The sequence below is a fragment of the Hyla sarda genome, chromosome 3 (genome assembly GCF_029499605.1).
Source record: "Hyla sarda isolate aHylSar1 chromosome 3, aHylSar1.hap1, whole genome shotgun sequence".
Classification (NCBI taxonomy): Eukaryota; Metazoa; Chordata; class Amphibia; order Anura; family Hylidae; genus Hyla; species Hyla sarda.
In genome coordinates this window covers 444154993-444182811 of record NC_079191.1, presented here as the reverse complement: position 1 = coordinate 444182811, position 27819 = coordinate 444154993, and the positions used below count along the sequence as shown (strand labels likewise).

Below are 27819 nucleotides of genomic sequence, written 5' to 3'. Positions count from 1 at the left end.
AAACTACAACTCCCAGCATGCCCGGACAGCCGTTGGCTGTCCGGGCATGCTGGGAGTTGAAGTTTTGCAACATCTGGAGGACCGCAGGTTGAAGACCACTATTGGGTTCAAAATCTTTATTTTTTAAGATTTTGCCCCTAAAAATTGGGTGCGTCTTATACGCCGGTGCGTCCTATAGGACGAAAAATACGGTATGTTAAAAAGACACAAGTTATTTAAAAATACATACATTTAAAATGACATAAATACATAGTACCGTATTTTTCGCCGTATAAGACGCACTTTTTCTTCCCCAAAACTGGGGAGGAAAAGTTGTTGCGTCTTATACGGCGAATACACACCTATCGCGGAGGTCCCTGCGGCCATCAACGGCCGGGACCCGCGGCTAATACAGGACATCACCGATCGTGGTGATGCCCTGTATTAACCCTTCAGACGTGGCGATCAAAGCTGACCGCCGCGTCTGAAGGGAAAGTGACACTAACCCGGCTGCTCAGTCGGGCTGTTAAGGACCGCTGAGGGGAAATCGTGGCGTCCCGAACAGCTTACAGGACACCGGGAGGGACCTTACCTGCCTCCTCGGTGTCTGCTCCATGCCGGGATCCCCTTTATGGCCGGCGCTCTCTTTCGACGTCATCACGTCGTCGCTCACGCCGTCCCGTCATCCAATAGGAGCGGCGTGCGTAGCGACATGATGACGGCGACGGAGAGCGTGAATCCCGGGGAAGAAGACGTCCAGAGCGTTGTGGACACCCCGGGGACACGGCGACAGCAATGGAGCGACATCCAGGGCAGCGGTGATGGGTACGGAGCGGCGGGGACGCGTGAGTATTACCTCCTTATCCAGTGGTCTTCAACCTGCAGACCTCCAGATGTTGCAAAACTACAACTCCCAGCATGCCCGGACAGCCGTTGGCTGTCCGGGCATGCTGGGAGTTGTAGTTTTGCAACATCTGGAGGTCCACAGGTTGAAGATCACTGTTGGGTTCAGAATCTTTTTTTTCTAGATTTTGCACCTTTAAAATTGGGTGCGTCCTATAGGGTGAAAAATACGGTATATTTTTTACATAGAAGGCAGCATTTATTTTCTTCTATTCAGCTAGTTACATATGTATCATAATTTATTCTAAGTACAGATTCATCATCACACGTATTAAACCATATTAAACTACATCCTAAGGATATCACAAACGATACCTCCAATAGGAAGCTATGGGGGAGCTTACTAAAAACAGATTTAGATTAAAGGGTTATTCCACTGGAAAAGAAAAAATGTAATCAGCTGGTGCCAGAAAGTTAAACAGATTTGTAAATTACTTCTATTAAAAAATCATAATCCTTCCAGTACTTATCAGCTGCTGTTATGATCCACAGGAATTTCCTTTCTGCCTGACCACAGTGCTCACTGCTGACACCTCTGTCCATTTTAGGAACTGTCCAGAGTAGGAGCAAATCCCCATAGAAAACTATCCTGTTCTGGATAGTTTCTAAAATGGACAGAGGTGTCAGCAGAGAGCACTGTGGTCAGACAGAAAGGAATTCAAAAAGAAAAGAACTTCCTGTGGATCATAACAGCAGCTGATAACTACTGGAATTATTAAGATTTTTTAATAGAAGTAATTTGCAAATCTGTTTAACTTTCTGGCACCAGTTGATTTAAAAAAAAAATGTTTTCCAGTGTAGTACCCCTTTAAGTTTAATGTTAGTTGTATAGATTTGAATACAAAGAAATGTTGATCTCTAATCCTCAGTATCATTTTGCTTTAGGTCAATGGGAGCACTGGAGTAAAAGAGTGTCACAATATTCTTATCCAAAGGATTACATTCCAGATTACAAATCCATATTGGTTCCAAATATTGACAATGTTCGGACTCAGTTTCTAATTGACACAATTGCAAAACAACAAAAAGTAAGCAGAAGTACATTCCCTCAAATAATCACACAACTGCTGAACTTATATTGATGTGTGAGGTGTGTGTATTTCACATGTATATCGCCCATAAACATAAGTCCATATTTCAGGCACTTCTTTCCCGCTCATGTTTACTCTGATATACATTGTCAGGGTAGGGTTCACTGAACGCTATGAGAATCAAGCATGAAGATTGTTAACACGGAGACTGTATGTTATTAGAGTTGTTACATTGGCCAAGACTTTTGAAGGCCACTGAGCTCTTGGGAAATGTTTTATTCCCTTTCTTCATATTTGTGGCTCCACACAATTCTGTCTTTGAGCTCTACAGGCAGTTCTTTCCCGCTCATGTTTGCTCTGATATACATTATCAGCATAGGGTTCACTGAACGCTATGAGAATCAAGCATGAAGATTGTTAACACGGAGACTGTATGTTATTAGAGTTGTTACATTGGCCAAGACTTTTGAAGGCCACTGAGCTCTTGGGAAATGTTTTATTCCCTTTCTTCATATTTGTGGCTCCACACAATTCTGTCTTTGAGCTCTACAGGCAGTTCTTTTCCGCTCATGTTTGCTCTGATATACATTATCAGCTGTGAGACCTTATATAGACAGGACTGTGTCTGATCTCTACAGGAAGTTCTTTCCCCCTCATGGCTTGGTGTTTGTTATGATACATTTTGACAGCTGTGAGATCTTATATAGACAGGGCTGTGTCTGATCTCACAGGCCGTTCTTTCCTCCTCATGACATGGTTTTTGCTCTGAAAAACATTTTCAGCTGTGATACCTTATATAGACAGGGCTGTGTCTGAGCTCTACAGGCAGTTCTTTCATCCTCATGACTTGGTGTTTACTCTGATATACATTGTCAGCTGTGAGACCTTATATAGACAGGGCTGTGTCTGAGCTCTACAGGCAGTTCTTTCAACCTCATGACTTAGTGTTTGCTCTGATATACATTGTCAGCTGTGAGACCTTATATAGACAGGGCTGTGTCTGAGCTCTACAGGCAGTTCTTTCCCCCTCATGGCTTGTTGTTTGCTCTGATCTACATTGTCAGCTGTGAGACCTTATATAGACAGGGCTGTGTCTGAGCTCTACAGGCAGTTCTTTCCCCCTCATGTCTTGGTGTTTGCTCCGATATATATTGTCAGCTGTGAGACCTTATATAGACAGGGCTGTGTCTGAGCTCTACAGGCAGTTCTTTCCTCATCATGGCTTGGTGTTTGCTCTGATATACATTGTCAGCTGTGAGACCTTATATAGACAGGGCTGTGTCTGATCTCTACAGGCAGTTCTTTCCGCCTCATGACTTAGTGTTTGCTCTGATATACAGTGGTCCCTCAACATACGATGGAAATTCGTTCCAAACGACCCATCGTTTGTCGAATCCATTGTATGTTGAGGGATCCGTGCAATGTAAAGTATAGGAAGCTGTACTCACCAGTCCCCGTCGCTCCGGACCAGGTCCTCACCGCTCCCGATGCTGTCCCAGGGGTTCCCGATGCTGTCCCGCTGCTCCGGTGTCTTCTTCGCGATCCTACTGCTTCTTCCGCATCTTCTGCAGGGTCCGGGCCTCGCTTTCTGGTGACGTTATTACGCTGCTGCGCCGGCGCGGCGTGCGTAGTGACGTAATAACGACGCCGGCAAGCAAGGCCTGGACCCTGGAGAAGATGCGCAAGACACCGGAGGATCGCGAAGAAGACACCGGAGCAGCGGGGATAGGTAAGCGAACCTGCCAGGGATGCTTAAACTGCTATCCGACAGCAGCTTAAGCATTTTGCGCTGTCCGATAGCAGTTAATGCGATGGCCCCGACATATAAAAGCATCGTATGTCGATTTTATCATATGTCGGGGCCATCGTAGGTCGGGGGGTTACTGTACATTGTCAGCTGTGAGATCTTATATAGACAGGGCTGTGTCTGAGCTCTACTGGCAGTTCTTTCCGCCTCATGGATTGGTGTTTGCTCTGATATATATTGTCAGCTGTGAGACCTTATATAGACAGGGCTGTGCCTGAGCTCTACAGGCAGTTCATTTACCTCATGGCTTGGTGTTTGCTCTGATATATATTGTCAGCTGTGAGACCTTATATAGAGAGGACTGTGTCTGAGCTCTATAGGCAGTTCTTCCTCATGACTTGGTGTTTACTTTGATATATATTGACAGCTGTGAGTCCTTATATAGACAGGGCTGTGTCTGAGCTCTACAGGCAGTTCTTTCCCCCTCATGACTTGGTGTTTACTCTGATATACATTGTCAGCTGTGAGACCTTATATAGACAGGGCTGTGTCTGAGCTCTACAGGCAGTTCTTTCCACCTCATGGCTTGGCGTTTGCTCTGATATACATTGTCAGCTGTGAGACCTTATATAGACAGGACTGTGTCTGAGCTCTATAGGCAGTTCTTCCTCATGACTTGGTGTTTACTTTGATATATATTGACAGCTGTGAGTCCTTATATAGACAGGGCTGTGTCTGAGCTCTACAGGCAGTTCTTTCCCCCTCATGACTTGGTGTTTACTCTGATATACATTGTCAGCTGTGAGACCTTATATAGACAGGGCTGTGTCTGAGCTCTACAGGCAGTTCTTTCCCCCTCATGGCTTGGTGTTTGCTCTGATATATATTGTCAGCTGTGAGACCTTATATAGACATGAATGTGTCTGAGCTCTACAGGCAGTTCTTTCTCCCTCATGGCTTGGTGTTTGCTCTGATATATATTGTCAGCTGTGAGGCCTTATATAGACAGGGCTGTGTCTGAGCTCTACAGGCAGTTCTTTCCTTCTCATGGTGTTTGCTCTGATATACATTGTCAGCTGTGAGATCTTATATAGACAGGACTGTGTCTGATCTCTACAGGCAGTTCTTTCCATCTCATGGCTTGGTGTTTGCTCCGATATACATTGTCAGCTGTGAGACCTTATATAGACAGGGCTGTGTCTGATCTCTACAGGCAGTTCTTTCCATCTCATGGCTTGGTGTTTGCTCTGATATACATTGTCAGCTGTGAGATCTTATATAGACAGGGCTGTGTCTGATCTCTACAGGCAGTTCTTTCCCCCTCATGGCTTGGTGTTTGCTCCGATATACATTGTCAGCTGTGAGACCTTATATAGACAGGGCTGTGTCTGAGCTCTACAGGCAGTTCTTTCCGCCTCATGGTTTGGTGTTTGCTTTGATAATATATTGTCAGCTGTGAGATCTTATATAGACAGGGCTGTGTCTGAGCTCTACAGGCAGTTCTTTCCCCCTCATGGTTTGGTGTTTGCTCTGATATATATTGTCAGCTGTGAGACCTTATATAGACAGGGCTGTGTCTGAGCTCTACAGGCAGTTCTTTCCTCCTCATGGCTTGGTGTTTGCTCTGATATATATTGTCAGCTGTGAGACCTAATATAGACAGGACTGTGTCTGAGCTCTACAGGCATTTCTTTCCTCCTCATGTCTTGGTGTTTGCTCTAATATATATTGTCAGCTGTGAGACCTTATATAGACAGGGCTGTGTCTGAGCTCTACAGGCAGTTCTTTCCTTCTCATGGCTTGGTGTTTGCTCTGATATATATTGTCAGCTGTGAGTCCATATATAGACAGGGCTGTGCCTGAGCTCTACAGGCAGTTCTTTCTCCCTCATGATTTGGTGTTTGCTCTGATATATATTGTCAGCTGTGAGTCCTTATATAGACAGGGCTGTGTCTGAACTCTACAGGCAGTTCTTTCCCCCTCATGACTTGGTGTTTGCTCTGATATACATTGTCAGCTGTGAGTCCTTATATAGACAGGGCTGTGTCTGAGCTCTACAGGCAGTTCTTTCCTTCTCATGGCTTGGTGTTTGCTCTGATATACATTGTCAGCTGTGATACCTTATATAGACAGGGCTGTGTCTGAGCTCTACAGGCAGTTCTTTCCTCCTCATGGCTTAGTGTTTGCTCTGATATATATTGTCAACTGTGAGACCTTATATAGACAGGACTGTGTCTGAGCTCTACAGGCAGTTCTTTCCTTCTCATGGTGTTTGCTCTGATATACATTGTCAGCTGTGAGACCTTATATAGACAGGGCTGTGTCTGAGCTCTACAGGCAGTTCTTTCCCCCTCATGGTTTGGTGTTTGCTCTGATATATATTGTCAGCTGTGAGTCCTTATATAGACAGGGCTGTGTCTGATCTCTACAGGCAGTTCTTTCCGCCTCATGGCTTGGTGTTTGCTCTGATATACATTGTCAGCTGTGAGACCTTATATAGACAGGGCTGTGTCTGATCTCTACAGGCAGTTCTTTCCGCCTCATGGCTTGGTGTTTCCTCTGATATATATTGTCAGTTGTGAGACCTTATATAGACAGGGCTGTGTCTGAGCTCTACAGGCAGTTCTTTACCCCTCATGGCTTGGTGTTTGCTCTGATATACATTGTCAGCTGTGAGATCTTATATAGACAGGGCTGTGTCTGAGCTCTACAGGCAGTTCTTTCCTTCTCATGGTGTTTGCTCTGATATACATTGTCAGCTGTGAGACCTTATATAGACAGGGCTGTGTCTGAGCTCTACAGGTAGTTCTTTACCCCTCATGGCTTGGTGTTTGCTCTGATATACATTGTCAGCTGTGAGATCTTATATAGACAGGGCTGTGTCTGAGCTCTACAGGCAGTTCTTTACCCCTCATGGCTTGGTGTTTGCTCTGATATACATTGTCAGCTGTGAGATCTTATATAGACAGGGCTGTGTCTGAGCTCTACAGGCAGTTCTTTACCCCACATGACTTGGTGTTTGCTCTGATATACATTGTCAGCTGTGAGATCTTATATAGACAGGGCTGTGTCTGAGCTCTACAGGCTGTGTCTTTCCTCCTCATGGCTTGGTGTTTGCTCTGACATATATTGTCAGTTGTGAGACCTTATATAGACAGGGCTGTGTCTTGTCCAAACAGCTGAATTTACCACAGGTGACTCCAATCAGGGTGGAGAAACATCTCAGAGATGATCAAGAGAAATAGGAGGAGCCATAGATAAATGTCATGTGTCATAGTAAAGGGTCTGAATACTTATTATCTTATATTATTATATATTATGCTTGAAAGAAGAGATGAGAAGGCACTTGCTTTGCAGCCAAAAAGAGATTCATTCCATGAGGTCAGTGATACAACACAGGCCGACGGGACGTTTCTCACATGCGCCTAATCATGACCAATGGCATGTGAGTGAGAAACGTCCCGTCGGCCTGTGTTGTATCACTGACCTCATGGAATGAATCTCTTTTTGGCTGCAAAGCAAGTGCCTTCTCATCTCTTCTTTCAAGCATGACAATAGTTTTTCTTCTGGAGGATTGAGCAGTGTGGGATGCCAAGTTTTATGTGCCCAGGGACAGGACTTTATTCACACTGCCTCCTGCTTGTCCATGTACGCGGCAGTGCCGTACTTACTTACATTCTCTACCTGTTGGAATTATTATATATTATTTTATTATATGTTGATGAAAAAATGTTTGTTTTTTATTTGCAACATTTCTAAAGTTCAGTTTTACTTTGTCATTATGGGGCAGTGGGTGCAGAATGATGGGGGACAACATGATTTATTTTATTTTAGCACAATGTGAAAAAAGCGAAAGGGTCTGAATACTTTCCGAATTCATTATAAAATCATTTTTCTATGTCAGAAGTGTCAATACGTGACAAGAACTAATTGTGATTTGTGATATTCAGGCCGTTCTACTGATCGGAGAAACTGGCACTGGGAAGACTGTGATGATAAAATCTTACATGAGCAGATACAACATAGAAGAACATGTGTCAAAATCATTAAACTTCTCTTCAGCAACTGAACCCGGGATGTTTCAGGTAGGACTGGTGTTAAATTTGTGTCCCGGACGCTGGCGATGCTGCTGAAGTAAACTTTACATATGTGAGTTCAGTTTACCGGAACTGCTGTAGGGCAAAGTACTGTTACCATAATACAGATGCTGAAATGTCGCCATATCTCACGTGTTTGTGATAGTTATCCTGCTGATCGGCCCCAGCGGTTTTAGTGCTTTTAACCCCTTAAGGACCAGGCCCATTTTGGCCTTAAAGGGGTACTCCACCCCTAGACATCTTATCCCTTATCCAAAGGATAGGGGATAAGATGTCTTATCACAGGGGTCCCGCAATATAGCACTCGTTACCCACCTGTTTCTTGTCTGGAAGCGCTGGAGGGTCTGGGTCGCGACCACGGGAATGGAAGTCCGTGATGTCATGATTTCGCCCCCGTGTGACGTCACGCCCCGTCCCCTCAATGCAAGTCTATGGGAGGGGGCGTGATGGCCGTCATAGACTTGCATTGAGGGGACAGGGCGTGACGTCACACGGGGGCGGAGTCGTGACGTCACAGACTTCCATTCCCGTGGTCGCGACCCAGACCCTCCAGCGCTTCCGAACAAGAAACAGGTGGGTGCCGCATGCTATAATGCGGGGGTCCCCAGCGGCAGGACCCTCGCGATCAGACATAGGATAGGGGATAAGATGTCTAGGGGTGGAGTACCCCTTTAAGGACCAGACCAATTTAATTTTTTCATTTTTTTCCTCCTCGCCTTCTAAAAATCATAACTCTCTTATATTTCCATCCACAGACCCATATGAGGGCTTGTTTTTTGCGTTACCAATTGTACTTTGTAATTACATTACTTATTTTACCATAAAATGTACGGCGCAATCAAACAAATATTATTTATGTGGGAAAATTGAAAAGAAAACCGCAATTTAGCAAATTTTGGAAGGTTTTGTTTTCACGCTGTACACTTTCCGGTAAAAATCACATGTTTTCTTTATTCTGTGGGTCAATTAAAATGATCCCCATGTTATTTGCTTTTCTATAATTCTACTGCTTAAAAAAAATGTCAAACCATTTAAAAAAAATTAGTATGTTTGAAATTGCACATTTTGACCACCTATAACTTTCTCATTTTTCTGCATATGGTTCGGTATGAGGTCTCATTTTTTGCGCCATGATCTGTAGTTTTTATCAGTACCACTTTTGCCTAGGTTTTACTTTTTATTCATTTTTTATTAAAAAAATTTGGAATAAAAAAGCAGCAATTCTGGACTTTAAAAAAAAAAAAATTTATGTTTACGCCGTTCACCGTTCTGGATAATTAACAATATATTTTATTAGTTCAGACTTTTACGCTTGCGGCAATACCAAATATGTGTGTTCTTTTCAAATTCTTTTTTGGGGGTAAAAAGGGAAAAACTTACATTTTACCTTTTTATTGGGGGAGGGGATTTTACAAATTTTTTTTACATTTTTTTACTTTTTTTTTTTTACACTTTTTATGTCCCCACAGGGGAATATTTATAGCAATCATTTGATTGCTAATACTATTCAGTGCTATGCATAGGACATAGTACTGCTCAGTATTATCGGTCATCTTCTGCTCGATCTCAGACCAGAGCAGAAGACCCCGGGAGACGGACCGAACCAGGTGAGGAGACCTCCGGCCATCATGCTGGATGATTGCATCCCCGCGGCAGTGCAGCGGGCGATCCGATCAACCATTTAAAGTGCCGCAGATGCCGTGATCTGTATTGATCACGGCATCTGTGGGGTTAATTGCGGACATCCGCGCGATTGCGGATGTCTGCCATTACCGGCGGGTCCCTGGCTTTCTGGGCGTGCTGGAAGTTGTAGTTTTGCAACATCTGGAGGCACCCTGGTTGGGAAACACTGTTATAAGGTGTAATTAAATAATTTATTTTGTATAATATATGTATTTTTATGTATAATGTATGTGTTTTACTAACTTTTTTTACTTTTTATTTTAGATATTTTATATTTTACTCCGGCTTTGCTACTCCCATTATGGAACAGAGTAGTCCAGGTGCTGAGGGACCGATGGCATTGGTCCCCACTGATTGACCAATGAGGGCTTCTGGCGGGAATAGGAATTTACAGCCCAGGCCGGCTGAGGAGCGGAGCGGGATGCTGCCTGCTTCGCCGGCTTTTAAGTTATGATATCAGCGGGTCAGCAGAGTGAGACCCGGTGCCATCGATCCCTCAGCACCTGGACTACTACTCACATAATTGTTCAGAGTGTGTTTCATGATGGGAGTAGGGCAGCCAGAGTAAAATATAATGTACCTTAAAAAAAAAAAAAAAAAAAATATTAAAACCTAGTAAAACACATTCACTATACATAAAAATATATATACATTTTTCAATTACACATAAAAAAATCATACATTTACACTATTTTCATATTATTTCCGACTATCAATTATCTGCCCCGCTCCCTATAATTGTTCCCTGTTTTCCAAATATTAAAAAAAATTAATTTGTTTAAAAAATTCTAACATTAGTTCCCTACAATTTCCAATTTCCTGTATCCCTACTGCATAATTCTTTTATGTATGTATATATATATATATATTTGTTTTTATTACATTTTTTAATGATACCTTATGAAAATTCCTAAAAAAAACACCCACAGGAAAAATGCCAAAGGGCAAATAAATGCAATTTCTACCCTCTTTATACTTCCAGCTTTGCTGTTCTTTCATTTCTGTACTATGTCCTGTGTCTCATATTGTTTTGTAGGGAGCGATAGAAAGCTTTGTGGACAAGCGCATAGGAAGCACATACGGGCCAATAGGAGGTAGAAAAATGACCGTGTTCATTGACGACATTAGCATGCCGGCTGTGAATGACTGTGGAGACCAGGTATCTGACCACTGATCCTCCAAGTAGCAATGACCTGTGAAATGCTGAACATAGATATAATGATATAAGAAGATAATTGTTACTGATCTGCGTTATTACAGTGATCCCTCAACTTACAATGGCCTCAACATACAATAGTTACAACATACAATGGTCTTTTCTGGACCATTGTAACTAGAGATGAGCGAACTTACAGTAAATTCGATTCGTCACAAACTTCTCGGCGGTTGCTGACTTTTCCTGCGTAAATTAGTTCAGCTTTCCGGTGCTCCGGTGGGCTGGAAAAGAGTCTCCAAGGACTGTATCCACCTTTTCCAGCCCACGGGAGCACCTGAAAGCTGAACTAATTTATGCAGGAAAAGTCATCAACTGCCGAGCCGAGAAGTTCGTGACAAATCGAATTTACTGTAAGTTCGCTCATCTCTAATTGTAACTAACTTGAAACCAGACTCAACATACAATGTACGGACAGTCCAGATGTGTAAAAAGTGTCAATACCCGGAAGAACTGACCAATCAGAATGGGCATTCACTGGTAAAACCCCTGTATTACTGAAGTGTATGCACTGACTGGTGTCTGGTAGCACCCCCTACAGTACAGGGAGGTATTACATGTTCTGTACTCTTTACCTGTATTACTGAAGTGCATGCACTGACTGGGGTCTGGTAGCGCCCCCTACAGTACAGGGAGGTATTACATGTTCTGTACTGCTATTTACCTGTACCAGTGTTAGCTGCTCCTTTGGACACCAGGTGAGGGCGGCTCCATGTTACTTTTTTAGGACATTGCGTGTACTGTACAGGACCCTGAAGAAGCTCCTGTCTTCTGCATAGACAGTGATTTACAGCTCCCAGCAGATCTGTATTACTTTTATATGTAAGGATTTGCTTTATCTATATTGTTATCTACTTATTTTTCTTTAATCCTCACTTTTTCCTATTTTTGGACATTTTGGTGGCTTCAGAACCAATTACCAGGTTTCCATAGAGTTATGGCCTCAACATACAATGGTCGTCCTGGAACCAATTAATATTGTAACTTGACACTGAAACCACGAAGAGGATGTTTGCTCCTTCGGTTATACCTGGTTTAGGTGCTTTCTCACTTTGTACAGATGAAATGCTGTGAATATAACATTTGATCAGATCACTACAGATGCATGTAGCTTTTATTGTATGTCCCTATAATCGTCAGCATTTCACTAGTGGAAATATATCATAATGCTGGTCAGATCGGAGGCAGGTTGTGGGAGAGGCTGTGATGATACCTTGAATTTATCGATATGTTTTATGTAGGTAACAAATGAAATAGTTTGCCAGATGATGAAAATGAAGGGGATGTACAGCCTGGTGAAGCCTGGAGATTTTATGACGATCACTGATGTGCAGATCATAGGGGCAATGATACATCCAGGAGGAGGACGGAATGATATCCCACAGAGGTTAAAGAGACAGTTCACCATTTTTAACTTCACATCACCCTCCAATGCGTCTATCGACCAAATATTTGGTAAATCAGATTTCTGTTTTTAACATGTTTTAATTGGGCAGACATATTTTTCTCTCAGACAGATTGATAAATCTGGGCCATTATGATTCAATCCCTCTGTATTAATTAACAGCGGAAAAAAGAATCCAGTATACATCCAGAGGTGGAAAAGCTGTACTGACCAAATACTTTCACAGCTGAAAGTTTGTTACAGTTGAATATCATTTGAGGCAATGACATCAACAGCACAATCTCTCTCCTTAGTCTGTTATTGTCTATCTGTAATTATCTGTAATGACTAACAGATCATAGATTGGTAAGACATTAAAAGGAAAAGGGGGGATTTACCAAAGCATGCTCACTAGTTTTTTCAGTGGACAGAAGTTGAAACTTTTTGTGCAAAAACTTTCCACTTGCTGTTTTAATGCTGCTCTTGCATGCAGCCTGATAAATTTACTAGACTTTCTTCCAGAAATTAGGGTAAAATACAGCTAAAACCTATATCAGCTCCTAGCTAGGTATATGTCAGTTCAAAGGTATACATACAGTAAGAGATGATCCACAAGTATTACAAGGTGTGCACCTTTTAGTACATTTGGTCCATCTAACTCCAGCATAGTTTTACACCGGCGCGTAGAGATGGGCGGTATGACCAAATATGTGTATCACTGTATTTTTGTAACTTATGTCGGTTCCACGGTATATAACGGTATTTCTTTCACCCCCAATTCATGTTACCCACCAGGGCTGTTCTGCTCCCCCCCGAATTAATTATCAGCCCAGCGGGGTACTACTCACATATGTCACCCGCAAGCACTGCCCTCCTCCTCTTTGTTGCGGGCCGCTGGCGTTGGAACTCTATACTGTACGCCAGTGGTCTCCAACCTGCGGACCTCCAGATGTTGCAAAACTACAACTCCCAGCATGCCCGGACAGCCGCCCGGGCTGCGAAAGATAAAGAAAATAAACTTTAACTTACCTACATCGGCCTCACGCTGTTCCTGGGGACTGGAACGTCGGACAGCCGTCAGCCTATCACCGGCCGGAGCGATGTCCCGCCCCGGCCTGTTATAGGCTGAGCCCACTGTCATGTAAGGAGCTCTGGCTGGCTTCTTACAGTGCGTTTAACCTATCAATGGCCAGGGCGGGACAATGCTGCGGCCGGTGATAGGCTGACGGCTGTTCGACGTTCCAGTCCCCAGGAACAGCGTGAGGCCGACGTAGGTAAGTTAAAGTTTATTTTCTTTATCTTTTGCCACCCGGGCATAGGGATACAGTGTACAGCAGTGGTCTCAAACCTGCGGACCTCCAGCTGTGGCAAAACTACAACTCCCAGCATGCCTGGACAGCCGTTGGCTGTCCGGGCATGCTGGCAGTTGTAGTTTTGCAACATCTGGAGGTCCACAGATTGGAGACCACTGGCGTACAGTATTGAGTTCCAGCGCCAGCGGCCCGCAACAAAGAGGAGGAGGGCAGTTCTTGCGGGTGATATATGTGAGTAGTACCCCGCTGGGCTTAAAATTAATTGGGGGGGGAGCAGAACAGCCCTGGCGGGTAACATGATTTGGGGGGGGGGGGGAGCAGAACAGCGCGAGTGGTTAAAATGATTTGGGGGGGGAGCAGAACAGCTCTGGTGGGTAACATGATTTGGGGGGGAGCAGAACAGCGCTGGTGGGTAACATGATTTGAGGGGGAGCAGAACAGCGCTGGTGGGTAACATGATTTGAGGGGGAGCAGAACAGCGCTGGTGGGTAACATGATTTGGGGGGGAGCAGAACAGCGCTGGTGGGTAACATGATTTGGGGGGGAGCAGAACAGCGCTGGTGGGTAACATGATTTGAGGGGGAGCAGAACAGCGCTGGTGTGTAACATGATTTGGGGGGGAGCAGAACAGCGCTGGCGGGCAACATATGATTAGTTCCCTGATGTGGGGACAGCGCAGCGTTGGGCTGATAACTCATTCATTCCTAAGGGGGAGGGGCCCAACCGGTATTGCGGTATGGGAAATATTCATATCGTGCAGCACAAAAATTTTGGTATTCGGTATGAACCGGTATACCACCCAGCCCTACCGGCACGTGAATCATCAGACTTAGTAAAATTTCCCCACAGTGTATTAAAAAGTTGCAGAGCTTCTCTTTATATGATTCTAGACTTTATTAACAGAAGACTCTCTCTTAGTGTCTTACATAGTGTTTAATATATATAGTTAATTATGTAATGTCTTTGACTTAGTAGGACCACATAGCCCAGAATTCACACCTATTGTCTCCATTGTTGCATAGGAGTCATAGGATGTGGCTATTACAATTCCTGTAGAAACTTTAAAGCAGAAGTCTGTGATCTGGTAAAAAAGTTGGTGCCGGCTAGTAGAGCTCTGTGGCAGATGACAAAGGTAATTCACTTAGTTCCTTCACATTAATAATACTCATTTGTCGAAAGAGTCGCATATAATTGTATTGTCTTACTTTTTGATTGGATATAAATTATTTGAGGGTTATGAATTGATCCTTCCCGTCTCTGTAGCCTTGTAGCCTCTGCTGTTCTTCTCCTGTAGTGAGGTTATGTAGATCTGAAGGCACCAATATTCCAAATTACACATTTGTGACTGATTTCTGAAATTCATAAGGTATTTCCTATGTGGGAAAGCAGCTACTTTGTTCCAGTGTTTGATTTCTTTCACTGACTTAGCTTGCCGTTACATTTTTGGACATGCAGAATTCAGAACTGTTTACTCTTGCCTGACATTTTGATGAATAATTTCCTCTCTACATCCTGTGGCTGTACAACTGTAGCAAAATGCTGTCGAGGCAACAACTGGTGAGCCACAGGTTGGAGATCACTGTTGTATTGCGATGTCTAAGTATATTGCATCTCTAGTTAAAGGGTATTCTTGCCTTTAAAAAAAAAAAAAAAAAAAAAAGCTATACGTACCCACCCCTGATCGCCTGCAGGTCCTGAGGCAGTTCCTATTTATTGCCATCCGGTCCCCTACTGCTTCTGTATCATTTCATGATGAGAACTCTACGCAGGACCTGCCCACTCAGCCAATCCCTGACAGAGGCAGGACACCACTGCGGCCAATGACTAGCTGAGCAGGCAGGACCTGCAGGGGCACTGGGGTTAGGTGAGTATAGCCTTTTTTCTACGGGCCCCAGCAATAGATTTTTTTTTTTTAATGCCGGCATACTCTTTTGAGAAGTATTTGTCCATATTTGTCCATAAATAAATCTATAATATAAATATTTATATGACACCAACAAATTCTGAGGGTACAAATAAAGACAAATCAAACATATTACATGTTATCAGACACATTACACTCTAATTGTCCAGACAACAATGGGTTTGAGCCAAAAGGCAAAAACTGATTTATTAATGCAATAATCCAGCCATGTTTTATAAATAGGAAAGGTTACATAAAGGTGGGTGAACCAGTCACCAGCCAATCTTTGAATGTCTAGTGCATAGAGGAACACCGCTGAATGATATTGACAAACTCACCCAGCTCTCATTCATTGTCTTCCTATATCTTTATCATTGAGGTAGAGGCTGTGTGATTGAAAAGCTTTCTGTCCCATTTTATAACATCCGCATTTATGCATAAGAGCACAGTGGCTTATGTAAATGTGACAGGCCTACAGGTAGGGAACATTTACTATAAACACTGTATTAAAGGGGTACTCCACCCCTAGACATCTTATCCCCTATCCAAAGGATAGGGCATAAGATGTCAGATCGCGGGGGTCTCGCTGCTGGGGACCCCCGGGATCTCGCCTGCAGCACCCACCTCAACGGCTTCCGGCAACGCTGGAGGCTTCGGATCCCGACGCGAAAGAGCGTGACATCACGACTCCGCCCCGTGTGACATCACGCCCCGCCCCTCAATGCAAGTCTATGGGAGGGGGCGTGACAGCCGCCACGCCCCCTCCCATAGGCTTGCATTGAGGGGGCGGGGCATGACGTCACACAAGGGCGGAATCGTGACGTCACAGACTTCCATTCCCGTAGTCGCGACCCAGACCCTCCAGCGCTTCCGGACAAGAAACAGGTGGGTGCCGCATGCTATGATGCGGGGGTCCCCAGCGGCAGGATAAGATAAGATGTCTAGGGGTGGAGTACCCCTTTAAGGACCAGACCAAAGGCCAGACCACGGGGGCGGAGCCCTGGCGTCACAACGCTCAGGCCACGTGATCGACAGTAATCAGACCCGGAGCGAACACGCTCTGGGGACTGATTTTAACGGGGTGCGGCATGCAAGATCACAGGGGTCCCCAGTGGCGGGACCCCCACGATCAGGCATCTTATCCCCTATCCTTTGGATAAGGGATAACATGTCTAAGCGCCGGAGTACCCCTTTAATGACTGTTCAGTCCTCACCTTATGTAATGCATGATGTTTATTATATCACAGGTAAAAATGCTGCCTACACCTTCTAAATTTCACTACATCTTCAACCTACGAGACCTTTCCCGAATTTGGCAGGGAATGATAAGTATCAAGGCCGAGAAATGCACCACTGTATCCCAGCTCCTTGCTCTGTTTAAGCATGAATGCCAGAGGGTTATTGCTGACAGGTATTTTACCAGTATTTATTGTTACATATAAAATGTATCAGTGTAATTTTTTTGGTCAACCCATTTGCACATGCTCCTATGAGCAACTCCTATTGATAGAGTGAGGTGCCTCAGGCACCAACTAACTTCCTCCCAAAATGATAGTTATTATGTAACTTTTTGCCTCTATAACAGGAATAAATATTACCAGCCTAAAGTATTATATATTACCTTTGTACTGTTACTTAGCAGAACTCATACAAAGTCCAACATTATTAATCATACCACTATACAAGGCCCAAATAATACGTCCACATCAGAAACACTTCTCAATAATACTATTATACTGTTACTGAAATAAACACTTCACAGAGACCAATATTACCCCATATAGTGGTAGGCTGTACACAGGCTCTTCAGCTGGACAAGTGCAATTCCATCCATGGACTACAGGGGACTTCTTCTCTGATTGGCGTTGTTTTCTTTCCTTATCTTCTCTGTCTGCCCAAACCACCATAAGTACTTCTTCCAGCCATGAGTTTGTTGCACAGACATCTTTTGGCTTTTTGCCTTTCCTGTCCCCTCTCCTTATCCTGTTGCTACCCCTAATTTTGTGCATGTTACTACCCCATGTGCCCCCTTACTGTATCTGCTATGATGCACAGTGCCCCAAAATCCTGTACATCAACAATAGAGTCATAACTATAGTTAGCTTCCAATTGTAGTGCCACATAGCATATATGAAAGCAGTAGTGTCATATGGACAGTGCCCCCAAACAAAACTGTTTAATAGTGCCCCCTATTGTGCTCCAGATTTTAAAGTTCGCCTTTTTGCCCTCTAAAAGGTAATAATTTCCCGTGTGACCTCTTGAATATAATAATAATAATAATAATAATAAAGCTGCCTCCTAATAGAGTAATAACGTTTATACCAACCTTATTTAATTTCCAGAAGTAGTGGAGCAGCAGAGAGCTGTGAAATCAGACGCACAGATAATGTAATGTAACTGATGTCATCGCACTTGCACCAATGCACTGATGTCCTGTGTGTGGTTCTGGTGTCTAGTTCACTGTAGGCCTAAAGCGACCTGTAGCCATCAAGCCGTATCTGCATCCTGAACAAGGATATATATGCAGAAGATGCTTACCGGGAGGTTTAGGGCAGCAGCCCAGACATCTGAGATGTGTACTGTGGATGGCAACAATGCACCTGAGAGTCACAGCAAGAAGTGATATTCAAACTTTTTAATATTTTCTTTCTCTCTGCAATTTTTCGTGCCATAGTCCTGCACAGATAACATTTGGGGCCCTTCTACAGTGGGGATCAAAAGTTTGGGCACCCCCGGTAAAAATTTGTATTAATGTGCATATAGAAGCCAAGGAAAGATAGACAAATCTCCAAAAGGCATCAAATTACAGATTAGACATTCTTATAATATGTCAACAAAAGTTACATTTTATTTCCATCATTTACACTTTCAAAATAACAGAAAACAAAAAAATGGTGTCTGCAAAAGTTTGGGCACCCTGCAGAATTTATAGCATGCACTGCCCCCTTTGCAAAGCTGAGACCTGCCAGTGTCATGGATTGTTCTCAATCATCATCTGGGAAGACCAGGTGATGTCAATCTCAAAGGTTTTAAATGCCCAGACTCATTTGACCTTGCCCCAACAATCAGCACCATGGGTTCTTCTGAGCAGTTTTCTAGAAATCTGAAACTGAAAATAGTTGACGCTCACAAAGCTGGAGAAGGCTATAAGAAGATAGCAAAACATTTTCAGATGTCAATATCCTCTGTTCAGAATGTAATGAAGAAATGGCAGTCATCAGGAACAGTGGAAGTTAAAGCAAGATCTGGAAGACCAAGAAAAATATCAGACAAAACAGCTCGAAGGATTGTGAGCAAAACAATTCAAAACCCACGTATGACTGCACAATCCCTCCAGAAAGATCTGGCAGACACTGGAGTTTGTGGTACACTATTCCACTATAAAGAGATACTTGTACAAATATGGTCTTCATGGAAGAGTCATCAGGAGAAAACCTCTTCTAAATCACAAAAATCAGCGTTTGAACTTTGCAAATGAACATATAGACAAGCCTGATGCATTTTGGAAACAAGTTCAGTGGACCAACGAGCTTAAAATTTAACTTTTTGGCCGGAATGAGCAAAGGTATGTTTGGAGAAGAAGGGGAATAGAATTTAATGAAAAGAACCTCTGTCCAACTGTTAAGCATGGGGGTGGACCAATCATGTTTTGGGGTTGTATTGCAGCCAGTGGCACAGGGAATATCTCACGAGTAGAAGGAAAAATGGATTCAATAAAATTTCAGCACATTTTGGATGCTAACTTGATGCCATCTGTTAAAAAGCTGAAATTAAAGAGAGGATGGCTTCTACAAATGGATGATGATCCAAAACACACCTCGAAATCCATGGGGGATTACATCAAGAGGCGTAAACTGAAGGTTTTGCCATGGCCTTCACAATCTCCTGACCTCAACATAATTGAAAATCTATGGATAGACCTTAAAAGAGCAGTGCGTGACAGACAGCCCCGAAATCTCAAAGAACTGGAAGACTTTTGTAAGGAAGAATGGGCAAAGATACCTCAAACAAGAATTGAAAGACTCTTGGCTGGCTACAAAAAGCATTTACAAGCTGTGATACTTGCCAAAGGAAACAGTACAAGATATTGACTCTGCAGGGTGCCCAAACTTTTGCAGACACCATTTTTTTGTTTTCTGTTATTTTGAAAGGGTAAATGATGGAAATAAAATGTAACTTTTGTTGACATATTATAAGAATGTCTAATCTGTAATGTGATGCCTTTTGAAGATTTTTCCATCTTTCCTTGGCTTCTTTACGCACATTAATACAAATTGTTACCTGGGGTGCCCAAACTTTTGATCCCCACTGTATGTATGATCAGGGCCTATATATATTTACGATATAAGATGTCTGCAGTCACATTATGCCCTGTGTTTTAGGTTTGTTTGCTGTGAAGACCACGACTGGTTTGATAAATCTCTTGCACAAGTTATAGCAGAAAATGTGGATGTGCAGTTTGTGTCAGAAGTTCAGAATGATTTCCATTTTGTGGATTTTCTAAGGGAAGAGCCTGAACCTGTAGGAGAAGAGCTAGAAGAACTTGTGCTAAAATCTCCAAAATTATATCAGATGGTAACTTTATCTCTGAAGGAGGATATAACATTGACATGCCTAGAAATAAAACTTAATAATAATGACTTTATTTCAGGTTCTCAGTTTTGACGTTCTGTCTGAACAACTGAAGCAGTATCAGACACAACTAAATGATGATCAAGGATCTTCCATGGATTTGGTGTTTTTTAAAGATGCAATAATACATCTCATCAAGGTAAACATCAATATACAACTTGTACTCATGACACAGACTCCCAATGAGGTCAGCTTTAGGGTCATTTTAATGTCTCCATTACAGAATGTTGTTATATGAGTGAAATTTGAAACATTTATGACAAAAATATATCTGTGTATATTGCCTAAACAAATATTAATATATTTTTAGATGAAGGTAACAAAGGGATAATTTCACATCTTACATTTTAATCCATGCTTGGAACTTTTTCAGGAGTCTTAGTAAAGAATATACCGTATTTATCGGCGTATAACACGCACTTTTTAGGCTAAAATTTTTAGCCTAAAGTCTATGTGCGTGTTATACGCCAATACACCTCCAGGAAAGGCAGGGGGAGAGAGGCCATCGCTGCCCGCTTCTCTCCCCCTGCCTTTCCTGGGGTCTAGAGCCCTGCTGCCGGTCCTTCTCTCCCCCTGGCTAGCCAGGGGGAGAGAAGGGGCAGCGGCACCCATTGTCGGCGCCGCTGCCCCGTTGCCTCCCCCCATCCCCGGTGGCATAATTACCTGTTGTCGGGGTCGGGTCCGCGCTGCTGCAGGCCTCCGGCGTGCGTCCCCTGCGTCGTTGCTATGCGCTGCACGGCGCGGCGCATGACGTGCATAGCAACGACGCAGGGGACGCACGCCGGAGGCCTGCAGCAGCACGGACCCGACCCCTGCAACAGGTAATTATGCCACCAGGGATGGCGGGAGGCAACGGGGCAGCGGCGCCGGCAATGGGTGCCGCTGCCCCTTCTCTCCCCCTGGCTGTCAGCGCCGCTTCTCTCCCCCTGGCTATCGGCGCCGGCAATGGGGCGCCGGCACCGATAGTCAGGGGGTCAGAACGGGCAGCGGCGCCGATAGCCAGGGGGAGAGAAGGGCCGGCAGCAGGGCTCTAGACCCCAGGAAAGGCAGGGGGAGAGAAGCGGGCAGCGACGGCCTCTCTCCCCCTGCCTTTCCTGGGGGTGTATCGGGGTATACACGCGCACACACGCACCCTCATTTTACCATGGATATTTGGGTAAAAAACTTTTTTTACACAAATATCCTTGGTAAAATGAGGGTGCGTGTTATAGGCCGGTGCGTGGTATACCCCGATAAATACGGTAGTCTAAGCGATGTGTTATCAACGATCTAGTTGACTGCACAAATACAATGCATTTTATGGTTTCCTATAGTGGTCTGCTACTGTAGGGCCATACAATTGCATATGTCGGTCTATAGGTGTAGTGAGACCGTTTGATGTTTATTGGATGTTGACACTTTAGCACTGAATTGTTGGCTTGTTTCCTGAAGGTGAAATAAAGCAAATTCTAATTCTCCCTTTTATTTAGCTGCTACTCAGAGAGAGATGAGTTAAATCTGTACAGACTGTAAAAGAGAAACTGAGCTAAATTGTTAATAAAGACCTATGGATAAAATAGGTTTGTAATGACACAACGATTTCTCCACTAAATAAGCAAATCAGCTAGTAGTTTTTTGTCCTTTGTTACTTCTGGTTGTAGATAGAGGTCAAGGACAATCGTTGTGACCATCAGATTCAGCCAAACTCCTCGATGATCAATTTGTCTAGTTTCACCTTAACTACAAACCACTGCACATCTATAGATTTATCATTCAAATGTTTGGCCCCATTCATACCAGGTGATGGCTATGGACACCTGTGAAAAGCATTTATTTTATTCTTGCTTTTTACTTATTATGATGCAAAAAAAAAGAAATATTTTAGAATTGTTGTGTCAACCATAATATTAGTAGTTTAATAAATAGTTCCCACAGCTGGTAATTTATTTCCCACAGATTTCACGCATCATTCACACCAACTGTGGAAATGCTCTGCTAGTAGGAGTTGATGGGTCAGGAAAGAGAAGTCTGTCACACCTAGCCTCATTCATTGCAGGATATAAAGTCTTCCAGATTGTTCTTACCAGGTGAGTCAGCTGCTAAATTTACAGTACATACCAGATACAGAATCATTATTTTAGAAGATTTTTATTTGTTATATTATAAAACACAATTTTTGATTATGGATCCTTTCCCAGTACAACGCTATGTCTAGTTACTAGAAGTACCCACAAAAACGAGATTTTTATGCTTACAATAAAATCTCTTTCTCGGAGGATACATTGGGGTACACAGACCTTGGGTATATGCTGCTGTCACTAGGAGGCTTGACACTATGGCAACAAGAAAAGTCGGCCCCTCCCAGCAGGATATACCCACCTACAGGCACCTGAGCTAATCAGTTTTTGTCCCAGAGCAGTAGGAGAAGACCGACAGGTAAGAAAAAACCAGAAACTGTCCGAGGAACCACAGAATAAAAATTAAATGAAACACCCTCGGACAGGTAACCAAACCAGGAACACTGGAAAAAAGGGTGGATTCTGTGTCCCCCAATGGATCTTCCGAGAAAGAGATTTTACGGTAAGCATAAAAATCTCCTTTTCTCTATCTGCTTCGTTTGGGGACACAAATTTTGGGATGTACCAAAGCAGTCCCCAGGGTTGGTAAAAGAGGAGCAAGCTAGGTGGAAGGCTGGACCAAAGCCACCTGCAGAAACCTTGTGACCCAGACTAGCATCAGCAGATGCAAAGATATGAACCTAGAATTTTGTAAAAGTGTGCAAAGATGACCAGGTGGCCGCTTTACAAACTTGCGAGGCCGAAGCCCTGTTGCGGAGAGCCCAGGAGGCCCTGACAGAATGAGTGGAATGAGCTGAGACCCTGAAAGGGGGAGTCTTCCCCTTCTGAAGCTTCCGAAATAGCAGACCGGATCCACTGAGAAATGGTGTCCTTGGAAGCAGGTAGTCCTTTACGACGAACCACCGTAAGTCCAAAGAAGGAGTCACTCTGACGAAACGAAGAAGTGACTGAGAAGTAGGTCCGAACGGCACGTACCACACCAAGTTTATGGAACAAGCGTTCCTTTGGATGAGATGGGGTCGGACAAAAGGACGTGAGGTCGATGTCCTCATTGAGATGAAAAGCGGAAGCAACCTTAGGTAGAAAGGACTGAACCGGACGAAAAACAACCTTGTCCTGGTGGATGACCAGGTAGGGAGAGCAGCAGGATAGAGCTGCCAGCTCCGAAACCCTCCTAATAGAAGTGATCGCAATAAGGAATGTCACCTTCCAGGAAAGTAGACGTAGAGGAACGTCCCTAAGAGGTTCAAATAGAGCACCCTGCAGGGCACCGAGAACCAAGTTCAGATCCCAAGGGGGAGTAGGTGATCTGTAAGGCGGGGCCGCGTGAGCCACACCTTGAAGAAAGTTCCGGATATGAGGATCAGATGCCAGGGGACGTTGAAAAAGAATGGAAAGAGCCGAAACTTGGCCCTTAAGGGAATTGAGAGCCAATCATTGTTCTAACCCCGACTGTAAAAAGGAAAGAAGTCGGAGAGAGAAAGTAACTGGGGAAAAGGCGTGAGATTCACACCAACAAAAATAAGTACGGTGGTAAATCTTCGCAGAAGAGGGCTTGCACGCCCTGATCATAGTGCGAACAACTTGGTTAGAAAACCCCCTGCCTCTCAAAACCGCGATCTCAACCGCCATGCCGTCAAATGCAGCGACTGTAAATTGGGGTGGCAAAGAGGACCCTGAGAGAGCAGGTCTGGACAGAGTGGGAGGCGCAGTGGAGCATCGTCCACTAGCTGAACCACGTCTGCGTACCATGCCCTCCTGGGCCAGTCCGGAGCCACGAGAATGGTGGGGATGCCTTCCGACTTGAGCTTCCTCAGGACCCTGGGAAAGAGAGGAAGAGAAGGGAAGAGATAGGGCAGTGCAAAGTGCGACCAAGGAATCACCAGGGCGTCCACGGCTAGAGCCAAGGGATCCCGGGACTTTGCCACAAAGCGAATGAACCTTCTGGTTGTGGTGCGACGCTAACAGGTCCATGTCTAGAGTGCCCCAGAGATTGCAGATTTCCGCAAACACTTCTGGATGAAGAAACCACTTGCCTGGGTCGGCTGAGGAGCGGCTGAGAAAGTCTGACTCCCAATTGTCCACACCCGGTATGTGAATCGCTGAGCTGGATGGAACTCTGAGTTCCGCCCAGATAAGGATCTTGGAGACTTCAGCCATCACAGCTGAGCTGCGGTTGCCGCCCTGGCGATTGATATACGCCACAGCTGTGGAGTAGTCCGACTGGACACGAACAAGATGGTCCCGAAGAAGGTGCTCCCAATGGTGCAGGCAAAGATAGATTGCCCTGATTTCCAAGATGTTGATGGGGAGAAGGAATTTTCGGGAACACCAATGGCCCTGGACTGTCCGGTCCTTGAAGACTCCTCCCCAAATGCTGAGACTGGCATCCGTCATGATGACTTGCCAGATGAGGGGCAGAAAGGATCGTCCTAGACAAAGAAGAGGGGAGCGCAGCCACCACAGAAGGGAATGGCGAGACCTGGGGGGAAGGATGATCCTGCGATCAAGGGATAGCGGAGATCTGTCCCATCTGGACAGGAGAGCAAGTTGAAGAGGTCCATGGTCGCCACCATCCTGCCCAGGACCTCCATTCAGAATCGAATGGAAACTGGCACAGGTTTCTGTAGACTCTGAACTCCTGATAAAAGAGTCATCCTCTTGTCCGACGGGAGCCGAATCCTGGGGGACGCCATGTCGAACTGGAGTCCCAGGAAGACTAGAGACTGGGTGGGAGTCAGGTTGGACTTGTCCTGATTGATCATCCAGCCGAACCAAGACAAGGTCTGAAGAGTGAGGTGGAGACTCTCTTGGTTCTGGGCCCTGGTTGGAGCCTTGACCAAGAGATCGTCCAGGTGGGCGACCACTGCCTCCAGGACCTTGGTGAAAACCCTCGGAGCAGTGGCTAGTCCAAAAGGAAGGGCCACAAACTGAAAATTGCCCTCTTGAACTGCGAAGCGAAGATAATGCTGATGTGCTGGAAAAATGGGGATGTGGAGATAGGCATCTCAGATGTCCACCAAGGAAACTCCCCTTTATCCATGGACGCCATGTAGATGTCGGTTGAGGTACTTAAGGTCCAAGATCGGGCGAACGGAACCCCCTTTTTTGGGGACCACAAACAGGTTGGAATAAAAACCTGAAAAACTCTCCCTGGGAGGAACTGGGATAATCACTCCCTGAGCGATAAGGGACCGAAGCGCACCCCGAAAGGCCCTTGCGATTCTTCTGAAAGGAGGCAAAATCGATCCGATAGCTGTTGGAAAACGACATCGCGGACCCAGGAGTCCTGCATATGGGCAGATCAGACGTCCCAGAAAAGTGACAGATGCCCTCCCACCCGAGAAAAATCTGCAGGTGAGGGCGTCCCTTCAGGCAGAGGTAGGTTTACGGGTGCCCGCCTTGGCCCCAAAACAGACTGAACGGTTCTCTGATTTTCAGGAGGGTCGGGCCTTGAAGGAAGGAGCCTTCTTGTCCTGTGAGCCATACATCCAAAAGGACCAAAGGTGGTCTCCGTTAGAGATTTCTTGGAAGCGACATCGTGTCCCAAACCTTGAGCCACATGGAACGACAAAGCGCCATCAGCCGTACAACGGGCCGACTGAATGGAAGCAGAGCACAGAAAGTCCCCAGCAGTGGAGAGTTGAAATGCCAAATCCACCAGTTCCTCCTAGGGGACCCAGATAAAATACCCTGTCGGAGTTGAGAAGCCCAGACAGAAAGGGCTTTTGACACCCAAGCAGAAGCAAAATCAGGAAGTAATGAAGAACCTGCTGCTTCAAAAGAGGAGTTTGCCATATTTTCAATCCTCTTATCCGCCGGGTCTTGAAAGGAAGCTGCATCTGCCAAAGGCAGAGTAGTGGATTTTGACAGGTGGGAGACAGGTGGATCCACCGTTGGAGGGGATGTCCACCTTGCAATGAGGTCCCTGGCAGAAGGAAATTGTGCCTGAACCTTGTTAGTACCTTTAAAACGCTTGTCAGGATGTCTCCAGGCAGTTTCCAGTAAGGCATCAAATTCAGCATGAGAGCTGAAAACCTTAGGTGAGGGACGGGAGCGGTGAAAGGAAACTTCTGGAGCTGTGTCCGAAGTTTCTGGGTCCTCAAGGTGAAAGGTGTCCCTTATGGCTGAGTCCAAGCTGTCTACCATGCCAGTCGTGTCGGTTCGGTCCTCTGAATCAGAGGCAGAACCTGAGGCCTTATCTTCCAGTTCCCGAGGAGAGTGGGAGCGGGTGGAGGCGGCCTTGGGTGAAGGCGAAACTGACTTGGTACGCAGATCTGGAGACCCAGAGCGGCGACCAGGAGAGTGGCCCTTAGAATATGGGCGTTATTGGGGAGCCAAGGAGGATGGGTGATACCTATGCGGAGATCGCCTATTTCTACTCCCAGACTCTGGAGACGAGCGAGCGAGAGGACAAACCCCTAGGGCGCTTGTGAGGGTGCCTGGAATAAGGGGAATGAGAGCGAGGCTTTCTGGAGGGTTGGCGTAAGGAAGACTTCTCCAAAGCAGTCACCACAATAATGGAGACCTGCGCCAAATTGGAAATCGACTGGGAGAGGGAAGATATCCACTCCGGAGGGAGAGTAGAGCCCAAGGGTTCTATTGGGACATCCTGGGAAGATATACCAGGAGGGCCGGAAGGCACAGTGGTGCAGGCAAGACAAATGGGTTCAGCAGAACCACAAGGCATTTTAAGTTTGCAGGCCTTACAGGCATAATAGGTGACCAGGGTCCCAGGTACCTGTCTGGAGGGGGGTCAGTTCTGTGTTCAGAAATAGCAGCAGAAGCAGGCTGTGTGAGGAAAAAAATAAGGTCCTCAGTCAGAGAGGGGAGAGGAGCAGGAGGGCTAGACCAATGAAAAGAAGGGGGTCGGACTAGTATCAGGCAGGCCCCCATTGGTTAGAATGGCCCCCAGAAGCGCGAGCCCTGCGCTGATAGGGTAATCATCAGCTCGCTAACGCATGATAGGGTCTGAATCCCTGCCGGGAGAGAGTGGGCAGGGCTAAGGTCTGTGAGCAGAGTGTGCCGCGTCCATAATAATTTTGCCCCCTAATGCCGGCAAAGTAATGTGGTTGAGGCCGGAGGAGACAGGGATCCGCCAGGCTAGCGCGAACAGCGCTGCCGACGGGGTAAGGGATCCCCGGCACTCCGGTCGCAGCACAAAGCGATGCGGCCGAAGCAAAACTAAAATATATATACTGGCGCATGCGCAGAAAGTAAGCACCGGGGAAGTACGTGAATAAAAGTGAAGTGAACATTATTCCTGCACCACATAACATCCCTTATACCAGAATGGCCGAGCAGGGCAATCCCTAGGGGGAATAAAAAGGAATGGGCACCAAAGCAGGGGGCTACAGAGGTTGAGAATCCATAAACCTGAAAGAAAAAGGGGAGGAATACTCACCTTTCCATAGAAAACTTTCCCCATGATGTCTTCAGTCAGCATTTAGTCACCTGCATCATGCAGCAGGGAAGGTAGGGGGACCGAACCCAAAGGTACAACCCAGCACTGACTGGTGGCGAGAAGGGGTTAACAGTACATGACTCAATGACCTTTCTTCGCAAATGGGGAAACAGTGAGCGCTATGTTCATGAGACCCCACCTGAAAAGAGAAAAATAAAGGGAGAGAAAAATCTAACTAAACGTCCCTAAACTGAAAAACAATAAAATAAGTGACCAGGTCTGGAGACCAAGCGTCTGCCTCCTACAGACACTAAGCTAAAACTGATTAGCTCTGGTTCCTGTAGGCGGGTATATCCTGCTGTGAGGGGACGACTTTTCTTGTTGCCATAGTGTCAAGGCTCCTAGTGACAGCAGCATATACCCAATGTCTGTGTCCCCCAATAGAGAAAAAGGGAGTTCTGGACTTTACACCA

General features: G+C 45.2%; 1 protein-coding gene across 10 annotated transcripts in view; it reads left to right on the top strand.

Moving 5' to 3' along the window:
* The window catches only part of DNAH8 (dynein axonemal heavy chain 8), a 582992-nt gene that overhangs the window by 357095 nt on the left and 198078 nt on the right, over window positions 1–27819 (top strand). For all 10 annotated transcript variants that reach the window (XM_056568656.1, XM_056568659.1, XM_056568657.1 and 7 more), the window contains 9 exons: window positions 1768–1910; window positions 7611–7745; window positions 10477–10599; window positions 11895–12108; window positions 14373–14482; window positions 16501–16664; window positions 19636–19828; window positions 19905–20024; window positions 21821–21951. In XM_056568656.1, the coding sequence (XP_056424631.1) occupies window positions 1768–1910; window positions 7611–7745; window positions 10477–10599; window positions 11895–12108; window positions 14373–14482; window positions 16501–16664; window positions 19636–19828; window positions 19905–20024; window positions 21821–21951 (1333 nt within the window). The remainder of the gene's footprint in view (window positions 1–1767; window positions 1911–7610; window positions 7746–10476; window positions 10600–11894; window positions 12109–14372; window positions 14483–16500; window positions 16665–19635; window positions 19829–19904; window positions 20025–21820; window positions 21952–27819) is intronic.